The sequence below is a fragment of the Saimiri boliviensis genome, chromosome 3 (genome assembly GCF_048565385.1).
Source record: "Saimiri boliviensis isolate mSaiBol1 chromosome 3, mSaiBol1.pri, whole genome shotgun sequence".
In the NCBI taxonomy this organism is placed as follows: Eukaryota; Metazoa; Chordata; class Mammalia; order Primates; family Cebidae; genus Saimiri; species Saimiri boliviensis.
The window spans coordinates 6,473,440-6,491,289 of record NC_133451.1 but is presented as its reverse complement, the minus strand read 5'-3'; the positions used below and the strand labels follow the sequence as shown (position 1 = coordinate 6,491,289).

Genomic DNA, 17,850 nt, shown 5'->3' with positions numbered 1-17,850 from the left:
AGGGCCTGGCACCGGGCAGGATGTGGGGAAACCCAGGCGTGCACAGGGCACTTACCCACACGCTCCCCTGTTTAGCTTAGCAATTGTGGCACCTGATTCAGGGCCTCTCTGGCTTCCTGAAGAATCCAGGTACCCTGTGGTTTTTCTCCCCCCAGACTTCCACTCCCTGGAACCCTCAAGCACGTCTGTGAGAAAGCACAGACGTGATGAGGACTTATGTGTGATCATAAGCGAATTCTTTAACTTCTCTGAATGAGTTTCCTCATCTGTGTGGTATTCTCATCCAGAGTGTGAGTGAATGAGTTTCCTCATCTGTGTCGTAGTCTCATGGGGAGTGCGAGTGAATGAGTTTCCTCATCTGTGTGGTATTGTCATTGAGAGTGTGAGTGAATGAGTTTCCTCCTCTGTGTTGTATTCTCATGGGGAGTGTGAGTGAATGAGTTTCCTCATCGTGTCATATTTGCATGGGGAGTATGAGTGAATGAGCTTCCTCATCTGTGTGGTATTCTCATCCAGAGTGTGAGTGAATGAGTTTTCTCATCTGTGTCGTAGTCTCATGGGGAGTGTGAGTGAATGAGTTTCCTCATCTGTGTGGTATTCTCATTGAGAGTGTGAGTGAATGAGTTTCCTCCTCTGTGTTGTATTCTCATGGGGAGTGTGAGTGAATGAGTTTCCTCATCTGTGTTGTAGTGTCATGGGGAGTGTGAGAGTGTGATCATGCTGGGCTATGCACACCTGCTGCAGGACAAACAAGGCAACTATCATTATGGAGTGTCATGCACCAGGCACTGTCCAAGTTAATCTTGCCCTTCCTCTCCCACCACACACCTACAAGATAGGTAGTGCTATTAGCTCCATTTCCTCAGTGATGAATTCAGAGCTAGGGAAAGTTAAGAGTTGCATTAGGAGCTAGAGGCAGCAAACCTTTGATGTGAACCCAGCTTCTCAGTGCAAAGCCCAGGGGCATCGCCACAGGCCATACTGCCTCCTGACGGGCTCCACCTCCATGGTGTTGGACTCATTAAAAGTCTGGGGGTCGTTTTTGATGTAACATTTGTTATTTTATTGGAAAAAGCTGGTATTAACATATTTATAATTTTATTCAACAATTGGGTAATTTGTGAGACACCAAAGGAAAAAAGAATGCACCTATGAGTTACAGAGTCCAAACTGATCAGGGCTGACAACTTGACCACCATGTGCCCCACACCACCACCACCACCACCACCACCACCACCCAGAGTTTCATCCTCAGAGAAGAGCTAAATTAAAAACCAAAAAAACCCCAGCAACTTCACAATGACTAGGTGAATGCCCACACATTCGAGAAGACCAGGAAACGTGGGCAGAGCAAGGATGCCAGTCTCTGACTGTGAGACTGGGCCTTCCGCCACTTCTGGTTATCACCCCTCCCCCCGACACCTTTTCTTAAAGCGTGTTTTATCTTCACAGTTCGCTTTGGACGTCATTATTTTCCAGGGACCCAAAGACACACTTTTCTTCAAAGAAGATAGTTTCCTTTCTTTTTTCTCCTTTTTGCTTTGGTACCCAAAGTTTAAAACAGAAGTAAGGAACTAGGAACCGTCTCGAGACCTCCTTTTGAAGAACATATACGATTCATATTTTGAAGATGGTAAATGCTAAATCTATGATGTGACAGTAACCTCTAACTGCAAATACAAGTTTCCTCTCTTAATTCATTTGACTCACAAAGGGAGATGGATCGTAGCAAATATCCAAGCAATTGGAAAGGCCCTCAGAGCTGGATTTTGGCTTCAACATGATTTCTATACAATTGACCACATTCTCGAGCCTCTTTACAAGGGGGAAAATAGTAATCCGATCCTTTGATTGTTAAATTTAATTAGAATTAGATATGTACATATAATACTGTCCAGGTCAACTGGATTTTATAGTGATATATAAACATTCTTCATTCACATCGATAAAAAAAAAAAAATCAATGATCCATTTCCCTGTGTAAATGTTATATGGCCAGAAGTGAGTGCACATGCGCTTTGTGCTTTTACACACACAAAAGTATACCGTAATCCACTGAGAATAACCTCAGCGAGGTCTATGTCCTGGGTTATGTTACATCTTGTAAAAAAACAAAAAAAGAAAAAAAATCCAGTTGCATTCGGCTGGGCCTCTGCTCACCCCTTTCTGAATCAAAATGCCAAACTACATGGTTCTGTTTCGAGTCCATGAGCAAAGATGACTCAGATGGGTGGGCAGGTTTGGTATCACCAGGAGAATCTACCACGGAAACACTACCTTCTCTGTGGCCCTCAGCGTCAGAGGGGCAGAGTTCCCAAGGGACGTGTCTGCTGGGACTGTGTGGTCCTTAAAGTAAAGGTATCCTAAATGGTCAGAACATGCAATGTCCTTTCAGAGGCAGTTCAGTGCATTGGATCAAGGCGCTGCAGGTGCCAGCCCAGGATGAAGTGGGGTCTCGGGGAGGGTGACGCTCCTGAAGCCACTGAGCAGAGTGAGGAGCCTCCGGAGGGTCTTCTCCATCTTCCATCCTGCATCTCAGTTCTCCTGGGACTCTTGTCGTCACCAAACCTGCCCTGTCCTACTTCACAAGACAAAAAGGCATTCCTTTCCAAACCTTCCATTTGAATGTCGCTGTAACGCAAACCACGCACGTGACGGACCAGGAGAACCCTGGGCAAAGACACGGATCGGTTTCTGACACCACCACTTGGCAGGTGCCTGCTGGGGGTGACGTGTGCATCTGCTCAGAGCCTCGGTTTCCTCTCGTGGACAGAGGGAATATAAGGGTTCCCTCCTATTCTCAGCACCCAGCCCAGAGCCTGGCACGCTGCAAGAAGTTGGTATTTAAGGAGGAAATGAATTAATACCCCTCTTACAGTCAGGAGGAAGATTCCAAAAAATCGTGCATGGGAGCCAGTGTCCGCTCCGGGAAGGTGTCCAGTGAATGCTGAAGGGCAACGGGAAAGCAGCTGCAGGGAGGGCTGAGGGGGGTAAGTCAACCGCCTCGAGGGCTGAGCACCGCGTCCAGCACACAGCAGAGGCTCAGCAAATGGCAGATGAATTCGATGAGGATGCAGGCACACTGGAGAATCCCCAGCCGGTCCTCTTGGGAAACCACAGCAGACCTGGGACCTGGGATGTTTCAAGACGTTCAGAAGACCCAGGAAAGAAGCTTGCATCTGCAAATTCTCAGCATGAATTCATCATCCGAAAACCAAATGTGAGATCACCAGCTCTGAGACAGGGCCAATCGCCCCATTAATAACCAAAAGAACCCCCAGCCAGCTCCTTTGAGCTTCATCATCTGTCCCTGGAGCCCTGATCTGGGACCAGTGAGGCATTGCAGGGAAGTAGCTCCCATCAGCTCCAGCCTCCCGCAACAGGATGCACTGGAGTGAGAAATTAACCCGGACGCATAAAAAGTCCTATTGATGTGGTAAAGACCGCAGACAGACAGGAAGGTACGTGAATGAAAGAACCCTGAACTGTAAGACTCGACAGTCATGTCCATCTTACGATTTGTGGCGGTGAACGCTTCCTTTGTTTTTCTTTCTTAAACAGACAATTACTGCCAAACATGATTCTGGCCTAGGGAAGCCGGGGCAGGGACTGGGGCCCGAGCTTTCAGTGTCCCCACACTGCCACCTCTGCAGCTGTCCTGGTTGGCGCTGAGACTTTCTTCCCCTCCTTGCATTGCGATCGATCGTGAAGGTTGTGTCGGGAATGACTTTCGCGAGGCTGGGTGGCGGGGGCCAGGGTCTACACGTACCTAGTGCATCTCAGAGTTCACCTTGTCCTGGAAGATGTACAGGTTGTTGGTGGCGGCGATGGCGATGATGTTCTCGGCCGGGTGCCAGGCCGTGTGCAGGATCTTCTTGGTGAAGTCCAAGCTGTCCACACTGATGTCATCACGCCGGCGCTTGCCCCCCACGCACACACGCCGCGGCTTGAGCACGGCCCGGGGCTTGCTGCTTTCCCTCGAGGCCTCCAGGGTCACGTCCCGTTTGGTGTTGCGGTCGAACATGCGGAAGAAATTGTTGTAGGCTCCGGTCATGATGACGCTGGCAGGAGAAGGAGAGGCATCAGGCGAGAAGGAGCACAAGCCTGTCCTCAAGAAATAAGCCTGGGTGCGGGGGCTCACTCCTGTAATCCCAGGACTTTGGGAGGTCCAGGCAGGAGGATCGCTTCAGCCCAGGAGTTCAAGACCAGCCTGGACAACATAGCGAGACTCCAGCTCTACAAAAAAATTTGAAAATGACCATTGTCCCAGCTATTCGGGAGGCTGGGGCAGGAGGATCACTTGAGCCCGGGCAGGTGGAGGCTGCAGTGAGCTGTGATTGTACCACTGCAGTCTAGCCTGGGTGACCGAGTAAACTCAGTCTCAAAACAACAAACAAAGAAAGCAAGCCCAGAGCCTGCAGAGCCGTCACACGCTGGAAAGGGAGCCACACGTGCCCCATTCCACCTGTCTCTAGGGGTCTCTTGGACTCCCTCACACATCAGCCACCACTACCACGTAGACTTTGGGGACCAGGAGCTAAGATCCTTTTAATGCTCTGCCCCAAATATCATGAAAATTCGCTCCTGCAATTTCTGTTAGTCTTGGAGAGATAGTCCCGGCCTTCCAAAGGGACCGAGCGACCACAGCAGGAGGTAGACACGAAGCAGCTAGGACAGAAAACCACCAGGCCCTGCTTCCCTACAGGGGCCTGCCTGTCTGGAGGAGTTGGGTGAATAAGTGAACACGCATTGCCATGAGGGACAGGGCGAGCAGTCTCATATGCGGGACCTCGCCACCCTCACGGTCCCGCTAAAGAGAATTCCACACCATTTCTCTGCTCTCTCCCTCCTAAAGAGAAAGGGTCCTGCTGTGCGGGAGAAAGGATGAGTTCATCTACATAGCAAGAGGCAGGAGAGAAAACATGTTCCCTGGGCCTGTACCCAGAGGAAGGGTTTTGGGGTTTGGCCTCTGCCCTGGAGCAGCTGTGGGGTGCAAGGAAACTGACGAGGGAGAGGGCGTCCAGCAAAGTGACCATGAGATGAAGATGTCCTGCTGAAGGCCACTCAGGGTGGAAATCCTGTTTCCTTTTGGAAGCCGAGCTGGGCTTCCCGAGGGCGACACTGTTCTGAGAGGGAACCAGGCAGATCCCTGGGTTCCCACGGGTTCTGCACAGAGGACAAAAGCTCCTGTGTGCGCTCAGGCACTGCGGGCAGAGGCCCAGGCTCTGGCCAGTCCACCTGGGTCTGAACCCCAGCTCTGCCCTACCTCGACATGTGCACTATCTTTATTTTCTATAAAAACTGGGGTCAGGCCAGGTGGGTGACTCACACCTGCAATCCCAGCACTTTGGGAGGCCGAGGTGGGCAGATCACGAGGTCAGGAGATCGAGACCGCTCTGACCAACATGGTAAAACCCCATCTCTTCTAAAAATTAGCCAGGCATGGTGGTGGGTGCCTGTAGTCCCAGCTACTCAGGAAGCTGAGGCAGGAGAATCACTTGAACCCGGGAGGCGGAGGTTGCAGTGAGCCGAGATCGCGCCACTGCACTCCAGCCTGGGCAACAGAGCAAGACTCTGTCTCAAAACAACAACAACAAAAACTGGGGTCCACAAGGGAACCCAGCCCCTGGTGAGAGTGAATCAGGGGACGCAGGCTGAACACCCGGCACAGTGCTGGACTTGGGGCACTTTGCCTCCTGTTATTTACCAGGTACTTCTCCATCCTAATCATCCCTGTGACGGAAGCTGTGCCTGCTTTTGTCTCTGATTCAGAGCCAGGGACAAGGGACGCGGCATGAGAGGAAGTCTGGGTGAAGCAGTCCCACAGAAGGGCCCTGCCCAGGTGCCACAGGCTGACTGGGGGAGGCCACACTCCCTGCCCCGCCCCGGCACACGGGGAGGCAGCTCTCTTTGTTCTTCAGGGAACAGCTCACAGAAGGAGCCTGGGTGATTTCACACAATGCCGGCTCTTCTGATCCATGTAGTGAAAGGAGAGCAAGATAATTAAAGTCATTTGCAACCCACACAGTTCCTGATCCTCCTTCTGATCGGGTGTGGAATTCAGCTGATACGTGCTCTGGGGGAGAGGGAGGGGGACCCTCTCATCCTAGAGCACCCGGCCCCAGCACCGTGAGAGCCATTCCTCACGTTGATGCAGGTTTCTCAAATTCCAGAAGGTTCCCTTAACAGGGAAAAGGGCAGGTGAGCTGCTTCCCTCTCCTAGCCTCATCTACATGTGGGGATCACAATGCCAGCGGCTTTCAGCCCCAGCGCTCTGCTCCTCTTTCCTTTGGGGAAAGAAAGGCTCCTGCCCCCTGGGTGCCTCTAACCCCAGCTACTCAGTAGACCGAGGCAGGAGAATTACTTGACCCCACGAGGCAGAGGTTGCAGTGAGCTGAGATGGCACCACCGCACTCCCTATCCCTGTGAGGTGTCAATCACAGTGCTCTCCCCACCCCCTGGCCCCGCCAACTGGCCCATGTGATATTCCTGTCCATGCTGATTGGTTCAAAAAGTGGGCATGTGACCCAAACAGAGCCAATCAGATCCTTCCATGAAAGTTTCACACAGTCCCAGGGAGGGGATGACGGCTGAGGATAATGGAAAGGGGAATGATTTGGGGTCATCTCAGCAGAGGGAGAGGGTGAGGCCATTGTGTAAGGAGAAACAAGGAAGGGCAGAGATGGGGAAGCATGGAAAGAAGAAAATGGCCCTACAGATACAGTGTGAGCCCCTGGGGGAGTCTTGCTTGGGACTTCTCGGAGCAGGTGTAGGCCTGCCTGACTCCTGCATGCTCGGCTGGCACAAATCCCTCCCCCAAGGCAGGACAGATCAAGGAGCGCTTCATGGAGGAGGGGGCGTTGGAGCCAGTTGTGGGATGGTCTGTGGGATTCCTTTGGGTGGGTAACCGGGGGAAGGGCAGGCCTGCCAGCAGGATAGTACACCAGGATCACTGCCGCACCCCGCCTATATGGACTGGGACCTTACTGAGGGCCTCACGCAGTCTCATCCCCAAAGCGGCCACCAGGGCCACAGTTTCCTAGAGCCACTTAACAGCTGAGCTGACTTAGGCCCGGGGGCTTCCTCAAACACACGGCAGAGACTGGTAGAATGTGGACCAGAAACTGAGGGGGTCCAGTAGGAGAGCTATTGCCTCTCCACAGCGCGCTGCCCCCCACCCCACGTTCTCCCAGCATTGGGACGCCGCACTTCAGGGGGCGCCCGTGCAGCAGTGGCAGGAACTCCCCCTCCCCGTGCAGCAGCGGCAGGAGCCCTCCCCTCGTGCAGCAGCGGCAGGAGCCCCCCCACCCCGTGCAGCAGCGGCAGGAGCCTCCCCCCCGTGCAGCAGCGGCAGGAGCCCCCCCCCCGTGCAGCAGCGGCAGGAGCCCCCCCCCGTGCAGCAGCGGCAGGAGCCCCCCCACCCCGTGCAGCAGCGGCAGGAGCCCCCAACCCGTGCAGCAGCGGCAGGAACCCTCCCCCCGTGCAGCAGCGGCAGGAGCCCCCCCACCCCGTGCAGCAGCGGCAGGAGCCCCCAACCCGTGCAGCAGCGGCAGGAGCCTCCTCCTGTGCAGCAGCGGCAGGAGCCGCCCCCCCCCCCCCCCCCCAGTGAAGCAGCGGCGGCGCTCTGTGGGCCGGGCCAGCTGTCAGGGGGGACACCAGGAATATGGGGACAGCAACTGGGAGCCTGGGAGGATTTGGGTTTGCCTTGGCCTGCACGGATGTGGGGGTCTGGGGAAATCCTTGCTTCTCTCCTGAGCCTCTGAGCCCCTGGAAGGCAGGACCCAGGTTTTATTTATCTTGGGACCCCCGACCACGGGGCATGTTGAGCCCAGAGCAGTGCTCAGGGTGAAGTGGGAGGTGGCACACCTCTATGCCTTCTAGAAGCATCCACAGCCACTGGACGCACCTGAGGTCCCCAGTGAAGGACCCAGAACAGGCTGAGTCATAGCAGCCCCCCAGGACACCCCACCCACTACTGGAGGCAAAGTCAGAGGTTCCAGCGGGTTAGAGCAGAGCTGAGTGTGGGGTGAGAGGCAGTGAGGCGGGTGGGGGACCACGAAGGCAGGGCGTGGCTGGCGTGTAAAGTGCACGCAGGAAGTGGTGGGTGGGAGGAGGGACGTGGAACCCCGGCCTGGACACCACTGTCAGCCTGGCGGAGCTTGGCGGCTTCTCCGGGCCTGGGAGCAGGCGTCTCCTGGCCGCGGGTGCCCCCTGGTGGCAGCTTGAAGGAAGGATGGGCAGTGAACCGCGCAGCCAGAGGGACCTACTCTCCAAAGGCACGTAAAAGCTGGAATCTGCTTTTCACAGCTGCAGGCCCCTCTCCTCCGATTTGAATAGACCCTCTTGGGACCCACTGCCAATGTGCACCGGAGAACCCCAAAAGTGTCAGGGCCTGCAGCTCAGGAGCATCGGAGCAGCCCTGCCTCCTGGGGGTGTCTGGGGTCTACCTGGGGGCAGGGCCTGGAGAGGGGCCCTGTGTCCTGCTGACCCAGCTATGCCAGCCCGGCCCCAGGCTGGGCCTCCATCCTGGTTTTCTAAGCATCCTTCAATGGCCGCCTGTGACCACCATTCGGGCCCTCACCTGAGCACAGGCTCTGCTGAGACCCCTGTGAGTCCGGGGGCTCCATGATGCTGGCAGCTCTCAGGAATCTCCCTCCCTGGACACAATGGTTTGGCCCCCATTTGGATCCAACCCTGCTTCCAGGGGGCTCCCTCCTGGTCCTGTCCCTGCCATGTCCAGCCCCTCCCCTTACCCCATACGCTAACCCTGATGGTCCCAGCCCTGTGTCCAGAGCCACCAAGGGTCATAGCACAGCAGCTCTCACATGACCACCACAGTGTCGGGCACCCTCAGAAGTCCAGGAGAGCCCCGGCCTGCCACGTGACCGGTGCCATCCACAGGGTGGACACTCCCCCAGGTGACACCCAAGTCAGGGCTGCTGGCTCTCACTCCACCCTTCTCGCCCACCACACTGGACAGGGCTGTGGGAGGAGGGAACGGTACATGGCTCTTGACGGGTGATATTCTGATCTAGCAGCCAGTGTGGTCTTTATCTCCGCTCTGTCTGTCACCTGGAGACCCACTTCTGGATCTGGGCAGCTGGACCAGGAGGCATCCGGTCCTTGGGGAAGCAGCTGTAGGAGACGCTGAGCCTGCAGGAGACCTGAGCTTGAAACTCACAGATTGAAAGTAGGCCTGTCCATTTCAGAATCAGCACAAAGCTGATATAATTTGGGAGGGCAGGGGAGAGATTTTTCCCACCTCCAGGATAAAGCAAGAACCCCAGAGAAGAGACACAGAGGTGAGGACCCATGTGTAGAGGTGAGGGGCCCCTGCAGGGCCCCCTTGTCCACACCCACCCTGGGCTGGGGCACACAAGAACTCACTTCCAGCACAGGGGGTCACTTTCCAGGTAGGTGGGGTTGAGAGGCGGCGAGACTGTGGATTGTGACCAGCCTTGGAGGGTGCAGGAGCTTTGAGGTACTCCTGAGCACCTGTGGGTCTGAGTGAGGTGCCACCAGGAAGAGGGGGACACAGCAGTGGTGATGGGAGGAGGGGTGAGTAGACTGATGGTCAAAGCCACGGGGCACAGGGCTGTCTCAGGACATGCAGGTGTGGACAGATGATGGTGACCAGGTGCTGGGGTATAGCCCTCACCCCCAACGAGCTGGGAGAGGAGAGCACATTGCTGGGGACCCTGAATTAACTAAACATGCTCCCAGTACTGCGCATGGCCTCTGGGTGGGGAAGGGGAGGTAGCCAACATGACCGTGAGGCTCAGGGACAGAAGATGAAGAAAGCTTTGTACCTCATCCCTTGAATCTGAGTCTGAGTTGGACCTGCGCCGGAAGGCGTGGGCCCCACCCCAACACCTGGGCCCATCGAGGCTGAGTAGCCTGCGCTGCGGGTCACCGGGATCCCAGCCCAGGCCCCTGTTGGGGAGAAACCCTCCCTACAGCGAGGCGGGGTGCGGGCTGAGGTCAGGGCTACCTGTCGCTCCCGTTCCAGGCACATTCAAACTTGTCGAAAATGCAGTCGTTCTCATACAGGGAACAGAGCTTGCTCCGAAGGTAGTCGTGGACCTGGTGGGAGAAGGGATGAGGTGAGCGGACGGGGTGCCCTGACCGTCCCAGCCCCTCCACAAGAAGGGTCTCAAAGAGCGGCGAGGGCCTGCATGCCCTGGCACAGCCTGACACAGCCCTGCGCATCTCATCAGGGGGCCCATGACCCAGCACACGGCTGACCTCCGAGCTGTGGCAGAGATGGGAGCAGCACCAGGGAGCAGAGTCCACTGTGACAAAGGGAACGCCCACAGCACAGGGCCCAGGACCGCCCGGGGTCCAGATCCTGGCTCTGCCCTCCCAGCTGTGTGATCTTGGACAAGCAACTTCGTCTCTCTCAGCCTCAGTTTCTTCGCCCTTAAAGTGATGAGAGGGCAAACCTCACAGCGGTTCTGGGGTTAAGTGCAGGGCAGGCCATTTGAGGGTAACGATCACCTAACAGGGTGGCTGCCATCAAGACAGGGAAAGAGTGAACCCACGCAGGCTTCTCATCTGTTCACAGCATGAGCTGCCGAGGCTCAGAGGGCCACACAGCCTCTAAGAGGCTACCAGGACCCTTTTCCAGGATTCCTGGACCCCACAGGAGAGACGGTAACACTCATGACCCACATCCCCCTGACTGCAGTGGTCCTACAAGCCCTGTACCCAGGGGGCCTTATCAGTGCCAGGCCTCTGCTGGGGCTGGGGCTGCCGGGACAGCAGGGCATAGGCTCTGCCCTCTGGGTGGGGAAGGGGAGGTAACTGGGTACCATGGAGCCTGTTTTCAACTCCCAGGAGTTGCAATTAACCACTCCAGTGAACACAGAGATGAAGGGTAGAGTGAACGTCAATTTCGTGTGTCAGCTTGGCTGGGCCACAGTACTGATACTCAGTGTTTCTGCGAAGACACTTTGTAGGTGAGGTTAACATTTAAGTTGCTAGACAGTAAAACAGGCTGCCCTCCGTCATGTGGGGGCCTCATCCAATCAGTCGAAGGCCCAGATAGAACAAAGACAGACCTCCCTGAGGACCGGGGGATTCCGCCAACAGACACCTGTGGGCTCGCAGTCACCCCCGCCCCGGGTCGCCAGCCTGCCAGCCTGCTCTTCGGATTTAGGACAGGCCGCGTGAGCCAATTCCTTCAAATCTCCCTCTCAGCCTCTCTCCCTATTCTGTTGGTTCTGTTGCTCTGAGCCATGTGACTAACGAGGTGGTAAGGGCTACACAGAGAGACAGACAGGCATTAGGGGAAGCAGGATGGGGAGGAGGGCCCTGCTATTCACTGCAGACAGGCTGGTTAGACAAGGCTATGGGACGACCCCCTGGCCCTGCTCATCCGTCCCCAGCCCCTGTGTCCTCCTGGTGAAGCTCGCCTTCCCCGCGGGCCCTTGAGCTGCGGCCCCACCATGCTGAGGGTCACTGTGTTCCTGACTGGGACCCTTCAGGGTGAGGGTCTAGCACTGTGCTGGGCACAGGGTACTAGCTCAGTACGTGTAAACGACTCGAATCAAGGGGGACGAATGGCGGCAGATTTTAGTGTTCATGTCCCACCCCCTGGGTCTGCATTTTTGCGTGTCCCCCTCAGTCCCAGCAGCCTTAGTGATGCACCCGTCCAAACACGCCTGCAGGTCTCTTTCCCATGTGCTAAGCATCTCCTGCCCTCTAGTGGTAGGGTGAGGAAGAGCTCTGGAGAAAGACGATATCAATCTAACATGCGCTGCTTGCTGGCTCCATCACATATTCGTCGTTTAACTAAATTGTCTTCCAATAAAATGGGATGGGGAGAATCCCGGCCCCGCCTCTCAGGACAGCTGGGAGGCTTAGATGAGGCAAAGTATACTATGGACTTAGCTCAGCGTGGCTATTTAATACCCATCCCCAGCCCCTTCACCCCTGCCTTCCTCAACCATGGAGGCTGTCAAACTACTGATTTTCCCAGCCACTGTGGTGGCTGCCAGGGACCCATTCTAGACAACGAGGTGTAAGAAGTCTTCTGAGAAACATTCTGGGGAAACTTTTACAATCACAGTGAAACACGCAACAGACCCCAGGGATGAAGTCTTGCGCATTTCCTCCTATTTCTTGCCTGGAATGTAGGCAGAGTGCTCGGAGGTGAGGCAGCCACTTTGCCACCATGAGGAACCACATATGAAGGTGGAAACCCAACGCCCCAGTGACAGCAAACTGGATCACAGAAGGAACCACTGTGGCGCTGCCGGGGACACGGAGCCCCCCTACCTTCCTCCAGACTCCCTGTGGAGGGAGAAAAACAGCCCCGATTTGTTAAGCACTGCATGCCAGCTAAACACAATTTCTAGCACACCATCAGCCACTAAAAAACGCTGGTTGTAGTGCTTCTGCTCTGTAGTCATTGCTATTCTCCTGGCATCAATAGGTAAGCTGGGCCAGATGCCAAGAGCCCAGCTTAGGGCCTCACCCTCCAGAGCAGCCACTCCCCTGCTTCGTGGGATCCTTCATCAGAATTTGAGGAATTGGCACCCCCTTCCCCTGAAAATGCCCGTAGAAAGCAAGGCACATAGTTTCCGGGGTTCACGGGCCTTAGTTGATCACAGCGATGGACGTGAGTGATCAGCCCAGGGGCCGGAGGGGGTTGGAAATGTTCATTTCCCTGAGCTGCCTCCAGAGGGAGCAAGAGAGTTGCTCCCGCAGGCCTGAGCCCGGCTTATCCTGTCCCTCTCCCAATCTGGGGTCTCTGCCATTCCCACAGGGACAGAGGAGGGCTGAGCCCTGCCTGGGGTGTGCAGTGTGAGGAGGGGGCCTGAGGGAGAAGCTGGGACAGTCGCAGGAACTCAAGTAAACACATGTGGCTGACAAAGGGCAGTCCCCATAGCCGTCCTTGGGGGCGAGGCTTCCCGGAACACATGTTCCTCTGGAGCCCAGATCCAATTAGAGCAGCCCACCCTCTGAGCCCTGCACCCGTTCTCAGCGGGGTCTGTGCCACCCAGGACGCTTCCCTACCAGGTCTTGGCAGGGAGGAAAGCGTAGGTCTCCACGCCTGGGTTCTGAATCTGTCACCGCCCAGCCGAGAGGCGTCTCCCCACCTCTCAGTGCCCGGGTTCCCTTTCCACCAAATGGGCTGATGGCTCCCACTCACTGGGCAGTAAGAAATGGAGGTGACCGATGTCAAGCACGCGACACCCCGTGTAAGGAGTGACACCATGAGGAACCGGCTGGGGTTTCTGGTAGGGTGGTGTTTTCCCATCCACATTTGCACAACCAGATCCTACTCATCCTTCAAGGTCCAGGACAAATGCCACCTCCTCCGAGAAGCCTCCCTGATCACCCCACCTCATTGGAACCAGTTTTGAAGCCATCCCACATTTCTTTCAAGTCCACATTTTATTTTAAAATCACATGAGTTTTATTGTCCACCCCGTAACATATCTGGATGGATCTTAATAGCAAGTTAATAAATAACGCTGTTCAAGAAGGGCCCCGGTTTCACCCTATAGGCTTATAGGCCTGTGCTGAGGATCGGGAAAGCAAATGTGTGCCCAGTTCACCTCTGCGTGCACTGCTTACGGATGCACCCTGGGAGAGGGCGACGCTTAACCCATTTGAATGGTACAGTTCTGATGCTGGCTCTCAGGGAGCGGGGCAGCGGGATGCATGCTCCCATGGGGCCTGGCCTGATGCTCATCTCTGTTCCATATCTCTCTTCTCCCTGGAATTGAGGCCCCTGGGCCCTGGACTGCAGGCCTTGTTCAGGGACATCCGAAGCTCCTTCTGAGGCAGGTCTGAGCGCCCCTGCCCTCTGCCAAGCTGCGTGTGGGAATGAGCTGCTGAATTTCTCCAGCCTCTCTGTCTCACCTACAAATTGGGCCTATGAAAGCCTTCCTGGCTGGGAAGGGCCCCTCCATGGCAATCTCAGCATAGGGAAGGAAGACCCAGGGTGGGGGTCCCCTGCTGTGGTGCCCACCTGGTAGGTCTCTATGGGTCTCGCCTCCATGTTCAGGTCCCAGACCTTGACCGTAAGGTAATCCCGGGTGAGCATGTAGCGGCCGCTGTGGCTGAACTTCACGTCAGACACGGAGGAGATGATTTCAGAGAAGAAGGAGCGGTTACTGGGGTCCTCGGGCTCTTCAAAGACTGTGGAGACAGAGAAGCAACGGCTGTCACTGGGCTGCTCCCGCCCACAGGGTTGGCACGACAGATGACTCTGTTTGGCACCTGGGCTCATACTGTTTGTTCAGTCATTAATTCATTCCTCAAACCTAGAACTAAGCACTTACCAGGGAATGGGACTGATAAGATTCTGCGCTGTGTGGAAATAGCCATTACCATCCCCATTCATAGCCAAGAACATGGAGAAGCAGGTGACTAAAACCCATTTGTGGGAAGTAGAAAATTTCCTTTTTAAAGTTTCCTTTCTCATTAAAAAATAAGTGTGCTAATAACTCTGTGAAGCCCCATCCTACGCAGCTGTTTGACATGCTGTGCTTACAGGCATGTAGCACATTCTATGTCCTTGTACTTTAACCAAGATATCTGTGCTGGACGTGCTCACAGGCATGTCCCAGCTCTCCATTGCTTTTACCTCTTTAGAAACATTTTATGCTGTTAGCCAATCGGGTTTTAGTTTAGATTGTGAGGTCTGACTCCAATCAATGGAGATCAGACACAGCAGTAAGGATGACCCCAAATGCATAAGGGATAAACTTGTATGTTTTCCTTTGTTCATTGTACTCTCATGGCACAATGGCTAGCGAGGGTCCCCTTCCTGCAGTCTAGAAAGTAAAACTTGCATTGCTGAAAGATCCTTTGTCTCAGCGCCAATTTTTTTCGTGGCACCAAGCATCCGTTTCCAACATCTATTTCCAACACCATTCCTGGGGGGGTCTGAGCTGGAAGAAAGTGGTGGAATCAGGATCTGAAGCCAGGTCTGTACTTGATGTGCTGCCTTCCACTGCCCCCTACTGGTGATGCTGAATGCCAGCTTGCAAAGGTGTCCTGACATTCTCAAATGTGCTGGACAATGTTCTCCACCAGTCTGGGCACTGCCTGTGGCTCTGGCACTAACTGGTCCCAGAACCCTCAGCCAGTAGTTATCTCTGTCCGTGGTGCCCTGGGCAGGCGTGGTGAGCCCTGCTCACAGTCACTGCCATCGGGGTTGTAACGAAATTAAATCTGACTGCCACAGAGGAGCTGTGGCCTTCCGTGTGCCACCCACTGACCAGCTCCTATTTCCCTGGCACAGCTCCTCTGCACAGCAAGTTGTTTATATGGTCCCTAAAGGCAACAATTTGCTGCCCGCCCTGGACAACTGCAGACTGGGACAGAGTGGGCAGTGAGGACTCCCCAGGCAGTGTCCCCTCCCCACTGCCCCCATAACCTGGCCTTCCTGAGCCGCAGAGGTTCCCAAAGTGGGACGAGGTCTCTAAGCTCATGTCTGCTGGTGTCTGTCCCGCTGGTGGCAGTGGCCTTGGGGCTGGAGCAGGGTGGGGACTAGGACCCCAGTTGGGCCAGGCCAACTCCTTAGGACCTGGGCCACAGAGAGGCCTAGGGAACCATGGGAAGAGGACAGGGTAGAGTTGACAGCCATTCACCAGCCAACATGGAAGGACCTAAACATATGACAACTGTCCAGCTGTCCCCATGGAAACTGGCCGGGTAGCAGCCTTGCCTGCTGGCCTGCTCTGGTCTATACTCCTGAAACAGGGGAGCAGAGCTGACGGCACCCTGAGGCTCCCAAGATGCCCCTCCCTGCTGGCCCCTCTCAGCCACAAGGTCTCATGTCCTGCCTCCCAGCCCTTTATCCCCTCATGGAAAACCGCCGCACCCCACTCTCTCTCCTCTCCAAGGGGGACACTGTACCTGACCACTGCCTCTCCAGAAATACAACTCCTGTCCAGCTCCCCTCTGCGGGCCCACTGGATGGACTCATTCATTCATTCATTCATTCACTCAATCAACCAATCCAAACTGAACGTCTTCTCTGTGCCAGGCCCTGTTCCAGGCCCCGGGATGACGCAGTGACCAGCATAAAGCCACTGTTCCTGCACAGCCAACACTCTACTTGCAGAGACAATCAACTAAGTGGCGCCCTGCATTGCCAGCGAGCAGCAAGTGCTGGGGAGGAGGAGCCAGCAGGGAGGCAGGTGCTGGGGAGGAGGAGCCAGTGGGGAGGCAGGTGCTGGGGAGGAGGAGCCAGCCGGGAGGCAGGTGCTGGGGAGGAGGAGCCAGCGGGGAGGCAGGTGCTGGGGAGGAGGAGCCAGTGGGGAGGCAGGTGCTGGGGAGGAGGAGCCAGCGGGGAGGCAGGTGCTGGGGGCTGGCAGTTGAGGTGGACAGGGCCTCCACGGGAGGTGCCGTTTGATCAAGGTCTGAGTGAAGTGAGGGAGAGACTGGTGGCAATGCCTGGAGAGGGCTGCACTGGGCAGAAGGGGCGGTGCGTGTAAAGGCCCTGAGGCAGGGACGAGTCAAGGGTTGTACAAGCAGAGAAAGGAGTGAGCAGGGGGAAGAGGGACGCAAGGGGACACCAGGCAGGATCTCATGTGCCACAGTGAGGGGTGAGGAAGTCACTGTTAGGGAAATGGGAGCCACTGAGGGTTCAGAGGCAGGGAGGATGAAGCCTGAGTCAAGGAGGTGGGGAAGGGCAGGCGGGAGGCTGGAGTCCCCTCCCCATGGAGGAGGGAAGTTCCAGCACCTGGCAGGCCGAGGCTGCAGAGCCAGGGTGTCCCACCTGATCCCAGCCCACTGCGTACAGGGAGGGGAGGAAAGCTGCTTACCGGGCAGGAAAGGCTCCACATTTATGTTCATGTGTGTGGCATTCCCCCAAATCAGAGCAGGCAGGAGGAAGCCCCCCCCGCCTTGAGAGCAAAGCCTCCAGACACCTGTCTCTGAGGCAGACCCCTGAAGTTCAGGAGCTCGACGGCTCCATCCTTAGCTCTCCGGCCTTAGCCCCACATCTCTGCCCTCGTGCAGCACTGCGCACGGTATCCAGAGGGCAGGCGGTCGCTCCTTCCAATCCTGGTGTCAAGACTAGGAAGGCGGGAGGGAGCCTCGTTTATCCACTAGCAGGTTGTGTCATAGTTTGGAATTAGAATGCTGTCAGCCTGGAAGGTGTTTAGTTAACAAAACTCAAAACTGACAGTAGGTGCCTCCCTATCCAGGAGCCCGACCCACCCCTCCACGTGCCCCCCAGTCCCCAGGCCTGCCTCCTGAGCTCGGTCTCCCTCCATCGTTCACAGGGATGCCCTTCTCAGTGGTCCAAGCTTTCCTCTTCCCACAAGGGCGAGGAAAGAGGAAAGGGAGGACCAGAAAGAAAACCAGCACCATGAGAAGGGAGCGTGAGGCTGCTCGCAGAGGGAGCTGGGCGGGAACAGGCTGCCGGGGTCTGAATCCCTGAGGCCCCTGTTGTGTGGCCTTGAATGCCTTCACCTCCATGAGCCTTGGCCTGAACTAGGCACTAGGCTTTCCGCTGCTCAGCGGGTGGGGCAGAGGTAAGTAGAAAACTAAGCCAGGGAGGCCTCTCGCAGGCTGACGTCAGGAGTGGCCTCAGTACCCCCTTGCCTGCTCAGGGGTGTCTCAGGCCAAACTCCCCCAAACCTCGAGGGCTGGCCTAGGTTCCCAGCACGCCTTGCAGGCAAGGAGGGTGGTTGTGGGCAGAATCACAGGGCGCACCGGCACTGGGTGTCCAGGGCAGAGCGAATGGCCGAGTCTCCTACCAGCCTCCAGGAGGAAAACCGGCAAAGATCAAAGGCTGAGAGGACAATGGAATCCGTCGGTGGAAACAATGGCAAAGGCTCGGCCCTGGTCACCCCACTGCTGGCTGTGCTCAGGCGTTTCTGA

General features: G+C 56.0%; 1 protein-coding gene across 5 annotated transcripts in view; it reads right to left on the bottom strand.

The window, feature by feature from the left end:
* Positions 1-1,039: 1,039 nt before the first annotated feature.
* Positions 1,040-17,850, bottom strand: part of PPP2R2C (protein phosphatase 2 regulatory subunit Bgamma) — a 245,247-nt gene continuing 228,436 nt past the window's right edge. For all 5 annotated transcript variants that reach the window (XM_039468082.2, XM_039468084.2, XM_039468085.2 and 2 more), the window contains 3 exons: positions 13,982-14,151; positions 9,992-10,083; positions 1,040-4,061 (listed from right to left, as the gene is read on the bottom strand). In XM_039468082.2, coding sequence (XP_039324016.1) covers positions 3,770-4,061; positions 9,992-10,083; positions 13,982-14,151 — 554 coding nt within the window. In that variant the 3' untranslated portion in view covers positions 1,040-3,769. The remainder of the gene's footprint in view (positions 4,062-9,991; positions 10,084-13,981; positions 14,152-17,850) is intronic.